This window comes from Varroa destructor, unplaced genomic scaffold (genome assembly GCF_002443255.2).
Source record: "Varroa destructor unplaced genomic scaffold, Vdes_3.0 BEIS01000003.1, whole genome shotgun sequence".
Lineage (NCBI taxonomy): Eukaryota > Metazoa > Arthropoda > Arachnida > Mesostigmata > Varroidae > Varroa > Varroa destructor.
Window position 1 is genome coordinate 35,662,623 of NW_019211456.1, and position 23,693 is coordinate 35,686,315.

General features: G+C 41.4%; 4 protein-coding genes across 15 annotated transcripts in view; 2 read left to right on the plus strand and 2 right to left on the minus strand.

Annotated features, from left to right (window-relative positions):
- The window catches only part of LOC111247505 (uncharacterized), a 44,438-nt gene extending 27,571 nt beyond the window's left edge, over nucleotides 1-16,867 (plus strand). For 4 of the 5 annotated variants that reach the window (XM_022798488.2, XM_022798491.2, XM_086984480.1 and 1 more), the window contains 6 exons: nucleotides 13-158; nucleotides 12,154-12,776; nucleotides 12,976-13,514; nucleotides 14,004-14,253; nucleotides 14,505-14,864; nucleotides 15,086-16,867. In XM_022798488.2, coding sequence (XP_022654223.1) covers nucleotides 13-158; nucleotides 12,154-12,776; nucleotides 12,976-13,514; nucleotides 14,004-14,253; nucleotides 14,505-14,864; nucleotides 15,086-15,168 — 2,001 coding nt within the window. In that variant the 3' untranslated portion in view covers nucleotides 15,169-16,867. The remainder of the gene's footprint in view (nucleotides 1-12; nucleotides 159-12,153; nucleotides 12,777-12,975; nucleotides 13,515-14,003; nucleotides 14,254-14,504; nucleotides 14,865-15,085) is intronic. The other variant, XM_022798489.2, reaches the window with a different exon arrangement.
- Nucleotides 377-10,049, minus strand: Usf (upstream transcription factor usf). Of its 8 annotated transcripts, none has more exons than XM_086984485.1 (7): nucleotides 9,663-10,049; nucleotides 8,908-9,214; nucleotides 7,008-7,793; nucleotides 5,219-5,395; nucleotides 4,754-4,844; nucleotides 3,784-4,025; nucleotides 377-3,375 (listed from the first exon to the last, which is right to left on the minus strand). In XM_086984485.1, exons 3-7 carry the CDS (start codon nucleotides 7,113-7,115, stop codon nucleotides 3,163-3,165), a joined length of 831 nt encoding a protein of 276 aa, XP_086840611.1. In that variant the 5' UTR covers nucleotides 7,116-7,793; nucleotides 8,908-9,214; nucleotides 9,663-10,049; the 3' UTR covers nucleotides 377-3,162. The 8 variants fall into 8 exon arrangements, with proteins under 8 accessions (XP_086840611.1, XP_086840610.1, XP_086840614.1 ...); XM_086984484.1 differs by having other exon boundaries at nucleotides 9,440-10,049; XM_086984488.1 differs by lacking the exon at nucleotides 8,908-9,214 and having other exon boundaries at nucleotides 9,440-10,049.
- Nucleotides 16,868-19,000: 2,133 nt separating the features above from the next.
- Nucleotides 19,001-22,739, minus strand: LOC111246545 (uncharacterized). The gene is made up of 2 exons (XM_086984491.1): nucleotides 20,933-22,739; nucleotides 19,001-20,467 (listed from the first exon to the last, which is right to left on the minus strand). The coding sequence occupies exon 1, from the start codon at nucleotides 22,737-22,739 to the stop codon at nucleotides 22,314-22,316; it is 426 nt and encodes a 141-aa protein (XP_086840617.1). The 3' UTR covers nucleotides 19,001-20,467; nucleotides 20,933-22,313.
- A 19-nt stretch (nucleotides 22,740-22,758) lies between these two features.
- The window catches only part of LOC111246500 (uncharacterized), a 24,726-nt gene continuing 23,791 nt past the window's right edge, over nucleotides 22,759-23,693 (plus strand). The window contains exon 1 of the mRNA XM_086984472.1: nucleotides 22,759-22,895. The gene's annotated coding sequence lies outside the window, so the exon portion shown is untranslated. The remainder of the gene's footprint in view (nucleotides 22,896-23,693) is intronic.

Here is a 23,693-nt window from a genome sequence, read left to right on the forward strand (position 1 = left end):
ATCGTCCTTCAGGAGCTCGCAAAAGAAGTGAAAAACTCCGAAAAAAAATGGGGCAAAAAGAAAGGCAAGAGAGACTTTTTCGGTGGAGGTACACTCCACTCACCCCAATCACAAGCTCTTCGCGTAAAATTAAAAAATCTCACTGCAATCGACACAGGGTATGTAATTTCAAAAATTAGTGCATTTTGTATTACGTAACGGATTATTTCTGATGTATATATATATATATATATATATATATAATCTCATCATTAGTATAAAAAATATATAATACTGTTTATTAGGAAATACTGGCTTTTAGTTGTGCCAGGCCCTATTAAAAAACTCGTGTCATCATCCTTACTATTATATAAGAAGTTCCGTAAGACGCAAACAGTTATTTTCCTTTTCGTTTTAGAATCTGATTCTTTATTTTGTTTGTTTACTTAGTGAAAATCTACTCATCTTCACGCATTTACAGTAATTCATATTCTGCTCGCTCTGTCTTACACCCTCTTCACTTTTTACGAGTGTTCTTATTGTATTGCGATATGTTCTATCGATCTTAACGACATTTTTTTAACTATACCCCAATCCGATTTTGTCCATCTTGTATTTACTCTTATCAGCCACATTAACCTCCTGCTCTCCTTTTGTTACCGGGTCAACAATCATGATTAGTCTTTAGCCCATCCCTACACCCTAATTAGGTTTTTTTTCGTATTAATGAAATTAGGCATCCACTAATAACCTCATTTCTTGCCATACTCTTAACACCCACATCATACATTGTGTTCATCTTACTCGTTGTTTTCGCTGTGCTTAGTTCGCTTAGCTCGGTAATTGATCTCGAGTCATACTTTTATAGTTGTTGTAGAATTCTTAGCATCATCCAGACCTTTAATCTTCGTTATTACCACATACTTTTATTATATTTACTTATATTATATCACATAATTTTAACGCATATATATATATATATGTTCTTTCCACCATGCTCTGTGATCATTGGAGCAGAGGCAGCAATAACACATTCCCACTATGTCAGCGAATATTCTAATGAATATCGGTTTCTTATCTTCCATTCTATACCGGTCAACGTAGCCAGCGTATTTGGAATACAAAAGCATTCCGGACAGAACTAAGCTAAACATTTTAACAAATCTGTTTTTGCATAGGACGCGAATTATTAATACAAAGAACAACAATATATATATATATATATATATATATATATATATATATATATATATATATATAACATACGTAAAAATCATGTACGTGCTCCGCATGTGAGTGGGTGTGATTTTGAATAAAATGATTGGTGACGGATACAAAAAGCAGTACTATACGAATCCACTGAGATCGTTTGAAGCCATATCGGCATTGATTCGCTTGTCTGAAATAAATACAAGGGGAGCAGTCACATTTATAGATAAAAAAAACAAGGCTGTGATGGGAATCAATGTGTTATTTGAAAAGTTTACGGTGGTTTATCATAATGTAAACGAGATAGTAAAATACGGTATATCAATACGCCGTTATTACAACACAAACAAGTTATATAGTTACACTGATTGGTGGAGTTGCCCAATCTTCGCGCCATAAGGCATGTAGCATCAACATATCACACAACGCAAACGTTCTGCTACACCTTTTACCCTAATATTATATATATATGTATATACTACTATATTATGATTAGTATTGTTATGTAGTTATATTGTCTCCGTGCTTTTTACAGCTTAATGTTTGCTTTGTTTTTTTTCTTTATAGATAACATTTTTTTATTATTAATAGCTATTCCTTAGCTAATCTAAGAGTCGTAGCTGTCCTTCATGATCATCGATTTCTTAACTGTGGATAATGACGGTATAATACGTTGAATGTGTTCACTTAATCGCGCAGGCTACATCGCATGGTATTGTTCGTTCGCAGGGTCTTATAATCCTGTTCATGTTACTGCGCTGAATTTGTCGTAACGTCATTATCGATAACTACTTAACGGCACTGACTGGGGATTTCAAAGCTTTTCTCAGTTTCATCTTCCTACAACATTTTGTTTTCACATTGCTAGTGAGTGAATTTAATTTATAATGGCGCAATATTATTTGCTGCTAACACTCGGTATTTTTACCATGTATTATAACATAGGCCTGGAGCCTGCACGATGCCCATTGAATGCGAGATCCTTGTCGCTGTTACCCTATATCCTACGTTAGCGTTTCGCTTACGCATGTCTTTCACCGATAACGATGCAAAAGTATAGCTTCAATTTTTTTCAGATTACTATTGAACTGATTCTGATTTTTAAACAACTAATCTTTGCCACGAACCAACAAGTCGCCGTTTATGTTCATTGTATTCTCATAGTTTTTTATTACTAATTTAAGTGGAAAAACAATGAATCACTCCTTTGTCATCTTGCAAAGTCGATATAGTACCATTATACCCCCAAGTCTATATAATCTATATAAAGTCAAAATCACTGTACTGAGAGCCGTCATTCGGACTGATATACAATCACATATGCTCTGGCAGATTTCATTATCGAAATCCATATAGATAGGCAAGCTTTAATCTCACCCAAATTACCAACATTTACTCAGGCACAAATGATCCGCTTTAGTGGTTCTACAGTAAGTTACAAACGACCCGGCTGGGAAACGGATATATACATGCTTGTTATAGATATTACTACGGTTATAGTAAGGTTTTCCATTCTGCATACAAAGACCCAAAAACATGTTTTTTACAGTGATCGCTCCTCTATCTTTTGTCACTAGAACTATCAACATCGTATTGTTTGATGTCTCCTTCCCACGTTTTTGATTCTAACGTATGTTAATTAACGTTAATTAATTAGTTAATTAACGTATGTTAATAATCTAACGTACGGTAATTAAATCAGTGGCCTATGAACGAATTCATCTCTGCCAGACCATCATTTTTTGACATAACACACGCAGTTCAGCATGGATTGTGTTTTAAACAATAGACGTGCTGCAAGTAGATTAAGACATGTGTGGCTGTAAATTGTGTGTTATCGATAACGAGGGTAATGGCGTTACTGGTGGGTAATCACCTCAATATGTAGGCTATCTTTCTTATTGGAGGCTATCAGTTCATTCAGTCTATTAATGGACCTAAGCGATCTTAGCCTGGTAGGGTATGTGAGTGGTGTTAATCATCGAGGACACTTTCATCATACGATCCCCCCGATTCGCCCGTTGGAGTTGTTGGTTGCTGTGTTCCAGGGCCCATTGCCGTATCTCGAAAGATGTTGAATTGAATACCTTGCTGAGAAAGGATATCTTTTAGCATTTGGATCTCATGTACAGCCGATTCGTATTTGGCACGCCAGTCAGAAACTTCCATTTGAAGTTGCTCATTTTCCTGATGAGAAAGAAATCGAAAGGAGAGAGAGGATTAGCTTACTTTACTAGATCATACATTTCCTACCTTTAATATGAAAATCAGATACAGCTATGAAGAATATGAAATCTTTTTTCTATATCTACGATATATAAGACCTATTTCTCTATTTCTATTACTATTACGCTAGAACGTATTTTTCGCAAAATATTGTACTCGTTGTATTTCATTTACTAAATAGTAAGGACTCGATTTTCTGTTAGAACACCTCACTGAGAAGGTTTGGGCTTCAAGCAGAGAAGAATATCTAAGATGCCGCCTAGTAAGGAAACTTATCGCTTTGAGAGCTCTTCTCTATATTATACCACATTACCAATAAGAGTGTATGAGGCAGGCGTTATATCTGCCTAGAAGATTTGTCGATGTTACCTTGATGAGTTGATGGCTTTTGTCAGCTTTTTCCTTAAGCTCATTGATATAATCACAAGCTTTACTTAGTATAATCCCTTTTGATTGTAATGACTGCGTCTTGTTAGCTCCTTGTGGACTCTCGGAGTTCAGGTTACAGTCGGGTATGATACGGCTGAGCCGCAAAATCCACAAGTTGATTTTGTCCCTCCTGCGTCGCTCAACTTCGTTGTGTGTTGCTCGTCGCCGCTCGTCACGTGCCACTAATATTCATACCCATCATAGTAACATAGTATAAAAATAAAAGTACACGCCATTTAGTTATCAACTTGAGGCTAGTTGCACACACACGCTAAACTTTATCTCGCCTACTGGAATCGTCTACATCAGACTTTTAATGGGGCGGTGCGCTAGTTCCATTCTCTTATGGTCCAAGCATGAACCAAAAGGTCATTCGCTCATTTTGTTCGTTACTTTTCATTCCTACAGAACATTTATATCCACTCAGCGAACAGATAAAATTTGAAATTCCACAGTCTCAATCCAGCTTCTATGGGACCCGATGATAGGACGAAGTGATCTAATTACTCACTGCATCATCGACTAACACACCAAAGAAAGATAAATCCTGTAATTCATGCTTTTGAAAAACAAATGCATGGGTACAGTTATTTCAGAGATATTTCTATGCACCTATGCCATATTATAATGCCAATAATCTACAAGACAATAGTGGGTTTGAGAAGAAAAAAATGGTATTCTGCGTAATCTAATCACATTGTAGAGAATGCGAACAAGCGCTACGTAGAACTACGTAGATCAGACGGGTTTAGCTCACACAATAATGGGTACGGACAATGGATACACAAGCATTACGCAAAGCATTAGAGCCATTCCTGCAGCCGACAATAATAATATAATTTGAAAATATAATTTTTTCCGATTGCAACTATAATACAGTAGTACTCACGCCCACTAAAGCAACACATACTTGTCTTGGTTATTCGAGTTGTAGACGCTGTTGGCGACGTGAACGTTGCCGATGAGTTTTTTGAAGGCATAATAGCTCGCTGCGAAGCCGTCTGAAAATTTGCCAGTTCAATTAGGCAGGTAATCAGTAATGGTATGAAGACGTAAAAGTTTGTAGTGGACACAGCTTAACAAGTTTGTTAGCGTAAAATTCAGTTTTGCTTTACAAACAGTAAGAGATTATTTGAATATCCAAGACGCACATATGGCAATATGCATGTGTATCTAACGGTTTTATTCCGTAAAAAAAAGTTCAGTAAATTATATTAAAGAAATATACTCAAATTACCAATGATTCTCTTAGGCCAACTAGATGTCAAGAAAATTATGATAAACCAGATAATTCACCTTATCACATTGCATTACACACAAACCTTCTATTACACCCGGTAATAACTAAGCTCATTGTTATCATTTGTATTATTACCGTGATGACGGCAGCATTCTCTGTCGGCGCCATCATAACATAAAAGGGACCAGTCGGGGTAGTTGCTAAGGCATCTGTTAGAGGGGCATTTGTTTGGAAGACTCCATTCGTGCTTCCGACTACCTGAACCGCAGTAGTCCCTTCAGCAACAACGGTTGTTCCATCACTGCCTGATACCTAAAATTTGGGAATAATAATTTTAGGTATCTTTCCTTTTGCCGCTGTTGCTTGTATCTTCAGAACCAACTTCTTAAAATCTCTAGATAAGCGCTGTTTTTGCGTGTCTACGCCTACTAATCATCTCATCTGGGATGATAACGTCCCTGACGAACACTGAAAAAGATGACGATACTGTACCAAAATGGAACAGCTATTTCAGATTGCGCGGAAAACTCAACACAGTAAAATATTTTCTTCATTTATCGTATATGCAAGTAGATTTTACAAACAATGGGATATACCTAGATTCGAAAAGACAAGGACACACTTTCTGTCTATTTTGCGGCCTATAACCTCAATTCAATGATTTTGAGGTACACTATTTTTACATGTAGAAATAAAATAGCGGTGCTGTAATATACCAAATAACATCACCAGCTGGTATAACTCAGCAGGATTTTAAAGATATACTTGTTCTGAATAGATATGAAATACGGCGTATATTAACTCAAGCTGTAGCATTCCTCCCGTTCTGAAAACCGTGCCCGAATGTATACATGTTGTTTACGAGAAACGCAAATAGAAAGTGAAAGCATACCTGCGTTAAGGCCAGCTGCCCTCAATAGAAGCTCTTAAGAGTGAACTGAGGTGTCCTCTTGACCATGATTGCCACATTGTCAGGTAACACAGCTCCGAACTACTGTTCAATTAAATTTTGTTTTGGGAAGCGTATATATTTAGGTTTGAAACCATTGGTGTAATCAAGATGCAGTAGCTATCAGTGTTGTTCTTCTGTTGGTACAACGGAAATATGTTTGACTCGTTACTGGTCTTCCTAGAGTTACATTAACTCCGGAGAACCTGCTTCCGACGCACTAGACTTGGCTATGAACTAAGCTCGAAATAATCACCAGCTTACCTATACTTTTTAAGCGATCTATTTTGCTCTATCAAAGTGCAGATACTTCCAAAAAGTATATTTACACAAACCGACGTTCCTAGAATAGTACAGACAAAACAAAAAATTCTTTCACAGAAAAGCTTCCTTTGGAATATATATTTGACTTGTACAGAGGTAGCGATCCAGTGAGAACTATTGCGAATTGAAGTCGTTATTGCTAGACGAGCACATAGCGCTATAATACCTACAATATTTCGTTTAACGACTAACTGGCACGGATGTCTGAAACCATCACGAAATAATAACATTTCCAAATGATACCACATGAATTCACTTTTAGCAAAACTAGTTTGAATAATTTAAACTACCGAATCCCATTCTAGCAGTGCAAGGAAATACGTTGGCATCTCCTCTTCTCTTATATTTGGGTAATTCAGTTACCTGTGCTATGAACGACCTACTTTCAATGGTCTTTAGCTACTTGCGGAGTCGGACTTAGGCTGCCACCCTGGCAAAGAAGAATGTCATTACTTCGAGTACTTTGAGTTTCTCTTTAAATGACTCTGGATCTATTTGCATGCAGTAAGCATCAATAGGGGTTAACACGTTCTGCAAATATATGTACTGGGAATTCATTTACGGACATAACTTACCACTCACTCTTCCTAGTAACTGCATAGCTATTATTAATTACGCAAGGATTACAAATTATTATGAAGATCCACATACCTGTACCACGCGATATGTAACGCCGTCAGGACCCAGTAGCTGGGCGCTTCCGGTCAGATCATCACCGATTTGTGTCGGCTTCGTATCTTCAAGAATAAACGTCTCCATTGGAACACTTTTGAATTAAATATGCCGCTCACCACGGCACTCACAGGGGTATATAGAAGGTATAATTAACAACAACGGTTTTGGAGAATTCACGACCACACACTTATTACAGTTGCAATTTACAGTTGTTGGTACGTTTAAGGCTATTGACGCACCTGCCGAGGTTCACGCATTTCGCTCATAACTCCCAACTGCAACGAGATTTAAACAGCTAACTTCTTCTGTTTTACTGCCGTAGGCGTCTCGTACCCCCGTGCTGTTCTCTCTGGAAAGTTCAGAGTCCGAATGGTGGCCAAGAGCCTGTGCTAGTCGACGGTCCGGCCGTCAATAGTTCAATTAGTTTACCACCACATTGAATAGTTCATGCACACAAGCACACATCGACACAACGAATTGTCATAGACATCTCCGTGGAACGACGATCTCGCGCGGTTTCTAATCTTCATTGATCAGCTCATCGTGTCATTTTTAATGCACCGGTGTCCTAGCTAGCTTTAGTAACTAATAATATCAGCAACAATTGTTGTATCAAACATTTGTGCCATCCCAGTCACCTTATAACTGTTGTCCGCTCATACCGCTGATCGGTTCGCCGTTGATGATACTTTGCAGTAGTCAGTTGGGATTGATCCAATGTCATCCGGCAAGCGGAACTGAGACGAGCTTCTGTGAGCCCGCCTATAATTTACATAAACAAAGGAAAATAAACAACGATTTGTGATTATCTATTATGCATGTTTTTGCTACTTTGAAACTAAAAAAAAGCTTTCAAACAGTTGCCTTTCTTTTTTTAAATTAAACTGGTGCACCGTTATGGGCAGAAGAAAAATAATCTCTATTTTATTTTTTGATTAACATGTATTATGCGCTTATCGCTACACATAGGCAACTTATCTTCAATTATCTGCTGAAGCATTTATTGTTATCATGACTGCAAAGTATAAAGTATTTGTCTTGCTTGTCACATTGGTAGAATCGAGTAGGAAAGCGGCAAAGCCAAGATGAAGCTCAATCATGACAAACAGCATCGTAGTATGAAAAAGTACTGTCACTAATAATAATAATGACAATAATAATATAATATGGGGAAAACTCGGTTCGTTGAAGAACTCATCTCGTGCGGCATAAACACAACCATTACCATCACGATCAAAATTTGTTATCCATAGTCCTCTTCAACCTGCATTGAGGCTTCTCCAATGTAGTTGCAAACAAAAAACAATGTTCATTATTTTACACTACCAATAGGTGTTTAGTGTACCAGTGCGAAAAGACGGCAAAAGTAGCTTGGCGTTCAGCTCACCTTGTTCTTTATCTCTGCATTTTGTACTTTTAAGCAAAACAGTGTAATAGCAGTACGCCACACAAGATTATTTTTCAGTTAAACTCGTCCCAAGAAGCCCCAGAGGCAGTTACAAATCATTGAAATTTATATTTGTCATCTGTAGGCCAGAATATTATAGTGCGGACTATGTTGTGCTTGCAACACCAGCTGTCGCTAGGGGGCCCTTGCGCTAGTGCACGATATGGATTCCGCTATAGCTGTGTGGCAATTCCGTTCACCTGCTTTTGATTATTTTGTATATCTTTGGTATGTATTACTGCGGTGCCGTGTATTGGAAACTGTATTTTGTTCGACCAACACCAATTTGCTGCTTGATGAACAACTCGATACGGTCGTATCGCGCTTTTCTGAACTGCGCACAGAGCCCGTACTAGCAACAGTAATGATTGATCCGGCTATTATTAGTTTATCGTCGCCTTCCGTCATAATTATCCTAGTAAACCGTACCTTACCAGAGTACGCACACATTTGCAGCTATTCCAATTGAAACGAGTGTTTGCTGGCGCCTTTACGTTCGCTTGCTTACTTGCTCGTTTGTTCGTTCGTTCGCGAATGTCGCCGTTGCTGCTATTGTTATTGTTGTTGATGCCGCTGCATCACCCGCGAGCTGAACTCCTGCAGCCGCCCGGAGCAGCGGGCCCACCACAGCCACAACTAGGAGCAGCTCGACTGCTCAAAAGCTCTTCTCCCTCTAATGGTGAACAAGCATTAGCGATGGCTGCTGTTGGCTGACTGCTCGGGTGCCATCAGCACACTGATGTGATCACGGGGACAAACAAGGGTCATGTGACTCGTTAGGAGAAAGGAGAATTGCGCGGGGCCCGCCACGATTTTGGCGCTGGGGCACGAACACGCTACAACTGATACTACTTTTGCTACTAAGCATAACATTGCGAGAGAGGAGGACACTGGTTGGGACAAGAGACAAACCGCACACAGGTAGGGACTGATTCATTAGGGTTCACCATTTCTTATTTACCTGTATGAGACAGGACATAGATTGGACGTACGACGACGGGTTTTGGGACGCATAAAGACTTCCATACACGCACACACGCACGCGCATACATACACATAAAGAGACACACACACATGCACCCCACAAACAAACACCCATAGAAGCACAGAAACGCCGTACTCTGCTACAGTAACAAGGACAGAGGCAGTTTTTAAACTACGACTTGGTGAGCTCCCACTGCTACCATCGCTACGACGGAAACGTAGGCAGTCGATCACTTGGTCTCTGGTAGATCACTCATGCAAGAAGTCTGGCTGGCGGGCACTGATCGGTGTTGTAGGCACACACTACCACTTTCGGCAGTTATATGACTGTGTATGACTCTGGTTGAAGGCTGTGTGTGTTCGTGTGTGTGGCTGTGTATATTACTGTGTCGCTATATTGAGGGCTGTATATCCCAGCTGGTGATTATCACTGTGTATCGGTGTATAAAAAATAGCCTAAGAGAGCAGAAATACCCAATTGCCCTCTCGGCCGCTCGACTACCTACGACAGTAGAATTTTCGAGGAGTAAAGCCTAGAAAAAGACTGCCGACGTGCGCATAGACAACCAGCGTGTTAGAGGTATATCATTTGTTTTAAGGTGAAATTGGCACGTAGTTCACCCATTGCATAATTAATGTGTGTCTGAATACTGTTCTTACGCGTTTAATTAAAACGCGCACGAAAAATGACAGGTCATAAATAGGACGTCTTGTCGATATTGATAGAGGGCGCTACCGTTGTTGGCGCTCTTTTTCAAAACACGCCAGCTGTGAACGTGGGAATTTTGTTCGATTTCGGATAGCTATATTGACGAGCGACTTGAGGTTGATGAATCAGTAGAGTCATATCGTCTTTACGTAACTTTAAGTGCCAAAAGACTCGCCTTTGATGTCGAAGCATCTTTCCGTTTCTGAGATTGTCTAATCTTTCGCCGTCGCTTATTTGTGAGAACATCTCATACATGTTTACGCAAGCTTTAAATGCAGAAGCTAACTGAAGAAAGCAGTTGCGATCCAGAATATTTGTCAGAACACTGGGAGCTCCATAAATAATACTGATATAGCGTATGTGATAATCAGTTGCTTGTACCGTGTGTAACTAAAAACGCCTGAGTCTTTTACTAAGGCTTTTTTTTATATTGGATTGAAGTTTCATATATTTGGAAGATTCGATGGTTCGAAGATAATTCGAGATTTACATCGCAAAAAGTACTGGCAAGATATAGGCATCTTCCGCCTTCACCGGCTGAAATGCTATATAAAGTGATTCTTTAATGGGACTATATGGATAATCAGCAATTAGTGCAAGACAACAGCTTCTTTACGATTTGACGTTCCACAACGCACTGACGGAAAAACAATGGGTAACTATAAAAATCGACGACGAAGTGCAAACCTTCCAGTTCAAACAACTAGACGCTGTGTTGTCATCGGCTGCGGTTTATCCTCGCGGACAGCGCCATCGACAATCAGCTTCCATGCCTTTCCAAAGGGGACAACGGCTTGGGTACAGGCCCAGTGTATTGCATATTTACCAGCAGATGTCGACCTAACAAAAGCTTATATCTGCTCGCGGCACTACGATCCATCCTTTATAAACGTTTCTCGAGTACCGCCATTTCGACGTTTGCTAGCTTCAAATGCCATACCAACGATATTTACCGACAACGCCCAGCAACTACCTCTGTCCCCTGGTAACGTTATAGTGACGGATAGATCGACGGACGTTGACGATCCGGATACGCCCGAATCAGACAATGAGAACAATTCCAGTGTGGTCGCGTTAGCGGAACACGCCAATAGCGCAATGGTGGTACCGCCTCTTATTACTAAACCAATATCACCTATAGCATCTGAAAATGAGTCTAGCTCAGAAGAAGAGGCCGCAGAAGGTGGTGCCTCAGCTGTCATGGTTGAACACACTGCTGCTTGGCAGTATAAAAAGCGGAAGCACATCAGGTTTTTACATAGGCAAGTTCTGGCCAAATCAACGGAGCCCGTAGCCAAGAAACGACATAACTTTGATCTCATAGACGAGGAACAAGAGTTTGAATCGAAATGGGGTCAAAAAATAAGCCGACAATCGCTAAAGTTCACCCCAGTTAGGGAGTCTATTAAAACTGACATTTCTCATATGGCAGACGAGCTGGAGTCAGCCAATACATCAATTGTCGACTTCGTGGCGTCTTTCGCTTTAGTCAAAGCTCAGTGTGACAGGGTAATGCATATCACTATGGAGGTTAACGACAAACTTCCTGTGCAACTTCGAGATGCAATAGCGAAACTTGCCGATACGGTAAACAGCGTCCAGTGGAAAGTTCTGACGCATACAGCCGGAAACAATAACTGTTCTGTTGTGGAACCGCAAATTGAAATCTATCACAGTGGAGTTGTCGCGAAAGGTTGCCAGACTCCTAATGACCACCGTTTTGACGGCTATGTTCGATCGCCGTCTCCAAAAGAAATCTGTGAGAAAGAAATTAGGGACCGCGAAACCCAAGGATCGCTCGAAGCTTACGATTTGTCTCTTTCAGCCAGAAGCATACAGACGTCTAATCATATACGTGATGGCATTTGGTATTGACTTCACACAATGTTTTCTAAAATTATTTGATCGCGAGAAAGAAAAGCCAAATTAAACTCTGAACTAAGCTTCTTCCTTTTTTGGTAACTTTAATCCTGTTTTTTTAGAATGTACGATTTCTCGTCATCGGACGATGATAGTGGTGGCCTTATAATAGGCGGGGAGGATCGAGGCACCTCATTAGCCGCGTCGCTCCCATCAATTTCGTCATTTAACAATTACCAGAAAAGACAGAATAAAAAAAAGGAGATTAAGGAAAAAATGGCAGCATCACCAAGTAATCCGAGTTCTAAAAAGGCTTCTGGTACTGCGAGTTCCAAGCCAGTAAAATCTTCGAAAGTCGTCAAAGTGCCCAAGCCCCCAAAAGTGCCTGCGGCTAAAACGGCTAAGACTACTAAGGCTCCGAAGGCTGCGAAGGTTCCAAAAGCTACCAAGGTTCCCCCTATTTCGAGAGCTTCACAAATTCTAAAGGAATTTCCTGTAAAAGGAACGAAAGCAGATTCAAAGCCGACTCTAACTAAGACAACTTCAACTAAAGCGACGTCAGTGTCTCCCTCCAAACCTCTATCAGTAAAAGTGACACCACCTAAATCAGCATCGGTTAAAGGAAGTCCACCAAAAATGACTCCGATTAAAACTACAGCAGTTAGCCCGAAGGCCTCGAGGAATTCTAAAAGCCCCAAGAAAATCAAAGCTGAACCCAAAGGCGGCCTGAAACTCCGCTTGTCAAGTAAGCAATACAAACATTTCTCAACTATTGTGATCTTATCGTGAATCTTACCACGATAGTAGTAAAAGATGAATACACACACTGCATGGCCTTTTTTGCTTAAACAAAAGTTCTATCTTCAACAGATTTTATGTTTTTCAAAAACCAGAAACAAACGAAAAAAATTCGTCTAATCGAGTACGTGTTGTTTCGTGAATAGTTGGTGGCAATGCTCCTTCAATCGATAACAGCAGCGCATTCGATATAGAGAATATTATCGACCTGGTGGCTTCAGGAGGACTTGGAGGGCTGGATGATGAGGACCAACAATTTCAGCAGCAACATCAACAACAGCGACACCAGTCACCATCTTTACCAGAACAACAGCAGAGACAGCAAAAAGCAAAAAAGCCACGTTCGCCTGCAAAAAATCCAGTCGGTCCTGGGAGTCCAGGAGGTCCCGTTGGACCACCTGGGTTTCCTGCAGGTGTCGTACCACCAAAGAAGCCACGGAAAAAACGGCCAACTTCTGATGCAGTTTTTGATACACAGGCGGCTGCAGCTCGGGCAGCTGCATTGGCCGACGAGGTCATTGCTGCCGTTGCCGCTGAGGTTGAGGTCGAGGGGGGAATAAGTGATGATGACGCCGACCCTTCAACGGCAGATCCTCACCGACTTACCGTTGTGATTCCTGGTGAAAACGAAGAGGAGATCGATGCGATAACAGGATCTCCGCAACATGAGCAAGATGCGATTCAAGTATGCTTTTAGTTATCTTGTTTGCTTGGTAGTTCGATTGCTGAGTGGTTTGGCCTTGGGTATGATTGTCTTAATATAGTGCTTCAACTCACTTTAGTTTACTGCATGTATTCAAAAAAAAGTATACTGCTTATAACCAGGTAATTAAAGTCTTTAATAAGAGCTTACTGGGTATCAGGAGATGATTCACTTATATAGAAAAAAAAAAGCGAAAAAAAAAATTTTTAAATATAGTACTGCGGTAGCGCCAAGGCAATAACTCAGTGGAAGTGGTATGTATGTATTGTTCGGTATAATACAATTTTACTGTGTCTTTTTGGAAGTGGTCACGTAGTTGAGCACTCAATAAAACGTGCGCATTAGGCATTTAGTACTTAGGGTAAACAGGCCAGAAAAACTCCTTTGAGCTTACAATTCTGTGTAAGCAAACAGCGCACCTTTTCTTAGTTCCTAACCATTTTTCCCGTCGTTTTTGATCGTTTATATCAGGGTATGTTGAGTATGTCTGGAACATACTCGTTTGCGGCTACTGCTAGTGATGAGATCAAACGTAGTAAAACGGCTGGAAACTTAGAACGGTTGAAGCAGCGACTCGCTGCCAAACGAGGCATTTTATCCCCTGGGCGCCCCGGTCAACCAGAACGACGCGGTGGGGTCGGGGGTTTGATGGGCCACCAACGGGATGAGGAAGACGAGTTTGAACGAGCACTCAGGAATTGCAGACAAGACGACGATTTCAGTGAGCATTTGATTAGATATTTTAAAACTAGGGATTACGCATAGACACGCATAGAAATGCGTACACCCATACGTGGACACTGTTCGGTGTAGAAAAAATACTAATCTGAATAACTAAAAATTCATTAAAGCAACCTTAAAATTCCGTCTTATATTATGTCACTTTATCTTCGGTTTTATTTACGAAAAAAGTTACTGATTCCTAGAAAATAAGGTGCAACTTTTTTTCTCTTTTTACACTGCCGCTTGCAGTATACCTCGGCATCGACGCCAATGATGATGACTGGAAATCAATGAAAAAGCGTGCAAAAAGTAGTGGTGGTCGTATTAGCACTAGCGGTACCGACCAGACGTGGAACCCCAAAGGCGTGTCTCTGAAAGGGGTTACTAAAGGTGAACAGCGGCCTCAAAGAGAAGGCGTCAAACGCGAAGTAATGGAAAGTACTTTGGCGGAAAGTACGAAATTCGATCCAGCCCTAGAATCAGGCCCAGATGAGGACCAGGTTAAGGCTCCGAAAGTCAAAGGCCCACCTCGTGAAAAGAAGGACCCCGTATCTAAAATGGTTAAGTCTAAGAAGGAAGTTGTTCAGAAGGTCTCAACGGAACCAAAAAGTAAGTAAACGTTAAGTACGTTTAAGTAAACGTTAGGGTAGCAAAAACGGTCTTGATGTGATACAATATGTACGAATTCATGGATATTTTGAACGTGAATAGTTCAGTTTGTTTCAAGCGGCGAAAAACAAGCCAGCTTCTCTGTAACCAATTGAAGCCAGGGTATGGATTAAATTTATTTAATTCATGTACGGTTCCTTTGATTTTATCTGTTTTCACAGTTCGACGACCCGGAAAGAAAGGAATGGCGACGGCTAAGCAACGTTTAGGCAAGATACTTAAGATCCACCGAATGTACCATTAAGAGGACGACGGCAAGGTAGAATGCAAAAACTTTGTTGCTTAATGTATTGCCAACGGTGTCTGCCTTCGTTTAGCGCTTCGCATGACCCGTTCAGTGAACCGACAAATGGCACAAATGAGAATCCAGTTGAGAGATAATAAATTCTCTCAACTGGATAGAAGATACGAGCCAATAATCAGCCCTAATGGGCAGGCCCGTAAAAACTCGACTTTCCTTTAAAACTCCACCGTCTGCTGGTCTGTCACGTCTTATAGTGGTTACAAGGTGATCCGAGATCACTTGTGTCCATTACGCGTCCCTGTATTTACTCGCTTTATTGAATCGTCTTGATATTGCGGTGATTTCACTGAAGTGCCCTATCATGTTTGCTACGTCAGTTCATTGTCATTATTACCATTATATTACATTAAAGACTTTTTGCACATCATTTGCAGTATGGCTGGGAGAAGCGAAAGTGAACGTACCAGCTGTGGCCCACATCATTAATCTGTACTGTAAATTACAGTGACCTACGTAGGATAAATAAATTTTTTAATTAATCTTTTTTTTATCGTACGATCACGTCCATTCTAAGCTATTTACACGCATCATATGTAGGTAGATCTCTATGCGTCTTCGGACCCATTACATTTATGGGATTGATTATCAATTCTGTTGTCTGGTGCTCATGTCTTATGCACCGTTGCATCATACAGCTTATTTATATTTGTTCTTTATAAGGAGACAGGCTGTGGAACTATTTATGCACGATCGTAAATATTTACTTGGTATTAGCGTTTTGGTAAATTCATCACTGTCATATGTGGAATAACCCATCAATCATCGTGTATTTAGGATGCAATTTTATAACTGTCACCACTACGCCAACCACAATATGTATTTACAATGTATTCAGTTTAGCAGTGGTAAAATCCTTAGTTTTATAACCGGAGGATTATAACTGAGCATCGCGTTCAAATATATATATATGCCTCATATCAATTGTACTTATGATAGAAAAACGCTGTGTATGAAGAACACCTTGTTTGCTTTATGTAGTGCTCCTTCGGAAAATGTAACATTTTGTTAGTATAAACCTCATTTGAGTGAAGAGCACTTCCGTTTTTCCAAATGTTTGATCGGCGGCTACAGCATTATCTGCTGTGATCATCATCATTGTTAGCCATTCAATAAGAATGTTGTCGGAACGTTGTGAATTGTTTTGTCTAATATCTGCTTACTATGTAAACCTATTTATCCTAATGGCACGCACGTGATAAGCTCAAATCAACGTTCGTTTTGTCGTTTTCTCCATACAGAGAAAATTTGAGAATATAGAGATATGGCGAGGAAAGAATTGGAAAATGACTAATAAGAATGTGTAGTAGGATGCCAGAAATAAAATAGAATTATGAGCATTGTATATACCCATTTAAAACATTTAGGATGATGAATTACATTGTATACCATTCAGCAGCAGTATATGCGCCACAAATAAGCTAGGTTTCTTCTAGCGGTACTATTATTGTAGTCGTCATCATCGTATTACGATTAATAGTACTCATCGGGACACCAATATTGCTGCGCGGGGGGCTTTCTTAAACCCTCATTATCGACAGTGTCACAGTGTATGCGTCACCATAGTAGAAAGGTGACACTACGAAAATCTGAACATATAATAAAAGATGTTAATAAAACAATAGTGTCCGCTATTATCGTGCGATGCTAGTCTCTTTCATACTCATGTAGTTATTGAGGAGCTAATCCAGACTCCAGGCCTGAGCTGGTTATCCAAGGTGTTGAACGTATTCAATTAATCTTTTAAAATAATCAGGCCCTCGGTTAAACGCGTCTCTAGTTGAAGTGCTGGATGGAGAATTCGAAATGTCTTAGATTTTGTAGTTCAAAGAGACAGCGAAATTGACCCCATGAAGATGACACAGTAATAATCCAAAACTTGACGCAGTGTAATAAAATCATTAGACAGGGCTCTGTAAGTCATCAGCCGTCTAATAAACGCCTGCGAATAGCCGGACTTATGTATATTACTACTGTACTTCGTCTAATACAATGGCTATTTATCCTTGCGTCTTTTGGTGTTGTGTTACAGCCCTAGTGGTTTTTCAAAAATAATTCAAATAGTCTGGTTTATCTTTTCATATTCTAAAGTAAACGCTTTGTGTGTTTTAGAAGGACTTACCTATAGGTTGTAGTCGTGGTAGATAATGCCGAACTCAAGACATATCATTATTTGCTTCGGGTATACATATTACCACATTGTCATAATCTTTGGACAATTTCCGTATTTGTTCTTGGCAAGTGAATCTTTACTGAAGGCATTTAGATTATTATCTCATTAGTGATCGAATATAGGTTTAGTAATGAATATAAATTATCTCAAATCGAACCTGAGCTCCTACATATACATACATGAATTCTAAGTGTTTGTTCCAAATATGGGTTTGATCTGGGTTAAAAATAACGTGCGATTTGTACGTGTTTACACTAATGCAGACTAAACGTCTTCTACGGATATGACATCCGACAAGAAAAAACATTAATTTTTGGGAATATTCCTCGCTGATAATAGCTTCGATAATTAGAAAACTTTATACAACCAAACTAGGCGTAAAACACGTTCTGATAGAAAAATGTTTTAACGCTAGATTTTGTGGATCTCACAAATTCGTTCAGTGTTATGCCTCACAAGGCATGTATGTGTATGCTAATCTCTAGTCCAAAACTAGGCTTTTCTTTATTTCCGAGACACTGATCAATATAAACTAGTTCGAACCAGTTCAGTTTTTGTTTGCAACGATTAAAGGCAATTATCATATTTACTCTTTCTCCAGGCCTCACTTTTTCTTAAAAGATTTTATATAACCTGCACTATTTTCTGCTAGTTTTTTCTCACACGGTACACGCATCAGCCTCACAAATTTATTTTGCGTATTCTTCAACGTTCGTTACTCGTATTTCCGTAATGAGGTATTTCAGTAAGTCAAGAGAGCGGCAAAAACCTCCGTGGTGTGTTTTACCAGATACCTGTATCTCTGCATACATATATTTATATAAACGTTTGAAGTTTTTCGTAGCCGATGATGAGTTAAGCAACAAAAAACGTCGGATTATCTCTTAGCCTTCTCATCGATTCCTTAGCTAACCGAATAAAAACGCGTTGTGGTATGGATTCCCGTGCGGCTTGCTGCTCGTACTGAGTTAGTTCAACTTACGTATTTTCAATCCTAGATGGATCGTCTCACCAACATTTTCCCTCCGTAGCATATAAATTCCAAGGCGTCGCTTTTGTTAACATAGAGACTGCTTTGGTACGGATTGTGCTAGTCCTGGATGGTTATACTTTTTGGGACATGAACAATCCAGTGGCTACCTCACGGCTAAAGTCTTTAGCCCATCGGAACTCCAAACACTGCTATTAACTGTATTGCCATAAATAATTTTAACTTCCCTTTCTCGGCTCGTTTATGTCAAACAGTATTTTCGTCATGTCCACAACTGGTTTCCTAGCTTCAGGCATCATCAACTTGAGGCAAGATAGACTAGTGCTTCTCTATCAAGATACACTACCAGATATCAGGCACTTCTAACCAACCTTATGCGGTTTTCACCTAGCGACATATTTATTGCTGAACTTTTTTGTTTCTATAGCATGCTTTCGCTTTTTATGATGCCGACTAAAGTCAATTCTTTACCATCTGCGCGGAAACTGTTTTTAAGGTACTATACACCTCATCTCCGGCGTTTGTGCGTCCCGCGCCGTAACGGCAATTACTAAGTAGTCAGTATAGTGCCTCACTGATAGCAATAAATTTATGCTCATGACACTTAGCAATAGGTTTTTAATTTAAACATTTTATTATGAAATAAGTCTAGACCCTTAGGGTATGCTTGCCATCTCCATTATATCAGTCCCGCCTCAACGTTTTCGCTATTAAATTCTTTCTGAGAAACTCCGTACTTACTTTAACGAGTCAACGTAGACATCTTTCATTTACCAGTGTGTCAAAAACTTATTGAATACGGTTTTGACATACGTCAAAAACCACCGCCAGGAACTGGCGATACCTGTAGACTTGCCAAAAAATAATCCGGGTCAGGGATACTACATTTTCTATAATCGACTCTCGGCTTGGTTGCATTTCTTTTTACCTAGGATTAAGAAGATTAAAATAGTATGATGTGTGGAGTTCGCTTCATTATGGTACTACTCACTAACCCTTGGTGTTCCAACCTGGTGGAAAAAGCCACCTGGCTTATTTACCGGTAGTAAGTTAGCATTATTACAGCGCGCTTTCTTAGAGTTGCGTGATTCAAGTAGCCTATGAACTCCTTCCCAAACGCTGCCCTAAAAGGCCATTAGATGAATCATTCGATCTGGTCTTCTTTGCTTTTCTTCTCAGCCTTCCCACTTTTTCCCCAGGTACACAATTTGTTCTAGGTATCCTTGTCCGCGCTTCTACTCCGCTTGATAAATGAGCGTCTTTAAAGCAACGTCTTTTACTGTAAGCTGCTCGGTGTAGGCATGTGCCTAATTCTCCCGGCTCCTTACAGTACGTCACATCCCGTAACCGTCTACTGTAGATCTCCCGTTTCGTTAAATATATACAGGTATTCACACTCGCCATGTCAGCCTTTGTGTTTGGAACTATACGTTCTGTGAATATTTGTGTCCGATGGTACGACACTTAACTATACAGGCGTCTATGCTCATAGATCGAAATGGGCTATAGCTTGGTTCGTCCACTCTCCCTCAATCCTTCTTAAGTGTTCAGGTGCAAATAGTTTTGCCCTTTTTTTAATTTCTCATGTGCAGATCTTCTCGCTGCTGTAAGGTCCAGTGCCTTGTCCTGCGCTCTATCGGAGCGCTTCCCAGCAAGAGGGTCGCACAGCAGCATTCCGGCAAGCATCGTCACCACCATTCTCGCTAGCGTTCTACATACCCCTACTATTCAACGTGCGGCGTCTCTTCACGTCGACAAGAATTTCTCCTTATTGCTTTTGGAACTTAACGCTACGTCGTTCCGAACTGAACCGGCGTACAAGGCCGCTAATTTCGCTACAAGGGCCAGATAACCTCGCGTGGTGACTCTTGCGTTTCGTACTTTTGGAAATATGCGCGGTAGGTTCAGATCCATTCTGAGAATTTCTCCAGCCGCGTACTTTGTGTGCGCTGTACCTGTCAGTCTTGCACTAAGGCTTATACATAATTAGTTTGACTGTCCACTTCTAATTAGTCGTGATCATCAGTAAAAGTGGGATGGCCTGGCGAGATGTTTAAACAAGACGGCTGCTGTCGTTCCTGACCACCGTAACCCAACACAGTAAATTATCGTAATATGAACGTTTATTAGTTAAAAGTTCGCTATTTTACAACCTTCATTATCATAACCAGCAGTATGATGGTGTTGTAACTGTAAACATCAATGACAGAAACATTACAGTATGACAGCTATGACAGCCTCATCACAGAAAACAACGCGTCTATGCCCTGAATTCGGCACCGCCTGCCCATCCGTCTCTTTTTTCCTTTGCTTATATATATGCAGTAGAAATGGGCCCGGCAAGCATTTGAGTATTATTTCCGTCACAGTACAGTGATAATGTGTTTATCTATTAATTTTTTTTTTTGAGTAATACTTTTTCAGCCTAACCCTGCACCACAAAGGGACGTCTTTTTTTGGTGGACAGAGTGTATTAGATAAGATTTACTCACTCAATAAGTTAAAGGATAGAATTTAATAAAAAGCTTGAAAATGGACGTAACTGAATTTCATGTTGTGTTGGGAGTCAGCCAATCGTCGAAAGCAATGTTCTATCACTGAACGTTAAACTGAAAACATTTCACTAGCGCTTCAATAGAGTATGAATTTGACCGTTGCCCTGAGCCCGCCCGCGCTTCCGCTACGGTCGTCTGCTCACCCCGTCTTCATCTTTACTCCAACGTAAGGTTCTGCCGTTGGTTAGCAGTGCCGGCGCCGCGAAAATCGCAACACTTTCTCTCCTCCGCGCACTTTGTCGTTTTCTTCCTATACACTCCCACGATTGGTCGCCGCGCGACCGATTTGATTTGCACCAGCGCCCATTACAACAACAAAAACAACATTGATGATGTTTTAGCCTCCAAACTGCTTCTGCTATGTTAGCGAGCTTTGGCAGACGATAAAGGCGCGCCACTCGCCTTGTACACTAGAACCGTCATCAACAATAAAACAGCTAGTAGCATCTTCAGCAGCCAAGAGGAAACCGAATATTTGACTAACGACGACGCCAAAAACACCCGCCACATCCATTGGTCGGTTGCCTGCTCGCTTCGATGGTTAGTCAACTGTAGTTCGTTGCTTCCAAGATGGCGGCCTATGGTTTGGTACGGACAGCTGCCTGCGCCACAGCTACTCGTTGTTGTGAACCAAATCAATGGTGGTGCTGCTGTTGTTGTTGTTGTTGTTGTCGTCTTGTCGCAGCTGCTCCCGCTACTGCTGGGGCCGCTAACACCCAGCGGTAGTCGCTCGGTGGGCAGCCCGTAGCTGACTGACTTTGCCAGCACTTGTGCTGCTTCTGCAGCTCGCTCTTTATCGGCTAACTGTTGTGCTTTGGACGACTGTTTTTATGCTGTTACGCTGACGATGCTGCAAATGCTAAGAGTGTGGGTCTCAGTTTATCCGTCTGCTAGCCACTGCCGCCATCGTTGCGTCTCTTTCCCTCTCTTTCTTCCTTTGTCTGTGGCTTTGTTTTGTGCGCTAGCTACGAATTTTTTCTACCCACTTATTGATGACGGCATGATGCTGCTGTAAGTAGTGCGCCCGTGTGGCCGGCTGTCTGTAGTTTAGAAGCTGCTCGTGCTGTTGTTAGCGGCGGTATCGTCGCCGTTGATGGTGGCGGTGGTGTTGGTTGATTCTGCTGCTGCTGCTGGCGGCAGCAGAGAGGGCCTTCCTGCTCCGACTGCTCTACTGCTACCGTTCCTGTAATAGCAGCAGCAGCAGCATAGACTTCTCGCCCCTGTGGGTTCGGTTCAATTGGAACGGCCGTGAGGCTGTGTCGGTTGTTGTTGTTATTGTTGCTGTTGTTGGTGGCGGTGCTGTGCTGTGCTGTGCTGACGACGGCAGTGGCTGTGCTGTCGGTGGTACTCGTTCGGAGGCAGCAGCAGCCTAAATTTCGCTCACTGCTGGCTGGTAGCGGCGCTGTATATGTGCTACGACGGCTCGTGCTGCTGTGGCCGTGTGGTGGTAGTGGTGATCGGTTGATGGTCGTCGTCGTCGCCGCCGCCGTCGTGGGTTGGTCACTGGACGGACTGCGGCCGCAGGCTCTCGTGCTGCTGTTGTCCGCTGCTGCTGCTGCTGCTGTTCAGCTTTCGGCTCGTTCGCTTTTGTGGCCGCTGCTGTTAGTGGCGGTGGGAGGCGGTGAGTGTGTGAGTGTGTCGTTGTGGCCGTGTGCGGGGCGCTCTGCTGTGCCATTGCCTCCCTTCGCTCGGCGGCAGCTGTAGCACCAGTCGTAGATAGAGCCGCCGAAGACTCCGGTTCGACTCCGCCGGCGGTCGGCGCTCCCGCGACGCGCTCTCGCGCCGAGAGCCTCATCGCTTAGTCACTGCGAACTGACAAACCGCGAACCGTCAAACAGTTGGACTAGAAAATAATGTTTCGCCAAGCGAAAGCTGCCGCAACGCGGTGACACGACAGGACAGGGACCTTATTCGTTGTGATGAGCCGTTGTGAGCCAGAAGTCGTGCGATTGTGAGTGTCTGTGACCGAGCGGAGTATTGCGTATCGATGTGTATGTTATGTTTTGCTGGTGTTCTGTTTTACTGTTACTGACGCTGCTGCTGTAGCCCGTAAGAGACGAAAGGAAGGCCTAACGTTTTGTCGTTATCGTCGACACAATTCACGGGTGCCCGGGCGTTCCGTGAACGGTGGCCGAGCAACTCGTCCTAGCTCAAGGAACGGCCTAGCCTCTCGCAGGGCCACAATCACGGAGACACAGAAGCAAGCAAGCAGTTGTAGCATATCGCTAGCCATTCATACAGACATACATATATGTATATATGATATCTATTTACCGATATATGTATGTATATCTGAAAAGGATAAATAGACACACAGACACGTTAGATGTCGGCCGAAAAGGATCTCTAGCTGGCCCTTCTAAAGCTAAGCTTACTCTGTTACTGAGTGACTGACTGCTTTTTGGCTAACAATAATGTCGATACGACAACCATTTCAACTATCAATGCTACAGAACGGTGATAAACAAATCCAACACGACACGAAGTACAACAAAAACAACAGTTGCCCCCAAACACATACACATAGTCTACAAGCAACTATATCTGTCGAAGACTGGCCAAGTATATAATGGCGTACCAGTGATACTACCATAACTAGTGGTACCATTATTTATTATCGAACCACTCTGTGATTGATTTGATTGCGCAAGTGGATATATATGTTATATATATACACACACACACATATATATATATATATTATATATATATATATATATTATATATATATATATATATACATGTATAT

Excerpts from the sequence above, each read along its gene's own strand:
- Usf (XM_086984485.1), bottom strand. The coding sequence starts at position 7,115 with ATGGAGACGTTTATTCTTGAAGATACGAAGCCGACACAAATCGGTGAT. Across the intron at positions 5,396-7,007 it reads TTACATATCGCGTGGTACAG|GTATCAGGCAGTGATGGAAC; the intron begins GTATGTGGATCT and ends CCCAAATTTTAG. Across the intron at positions 4,026-4,753 it reads AACTCGAATAACCAAGACAA|TGGCACGTGACGAGCGGCGA; the intron begins GTATGTGTTGCT and ends TATGAATATTAG.
- LOC111246545 (XM_086984491.1), bottom strand. The coding sequence starts at position 22,739 with ATGAGGCTCTCGGCGCGAGAGCGCGTCGCGGGAGCGCCGACCGCCGGC.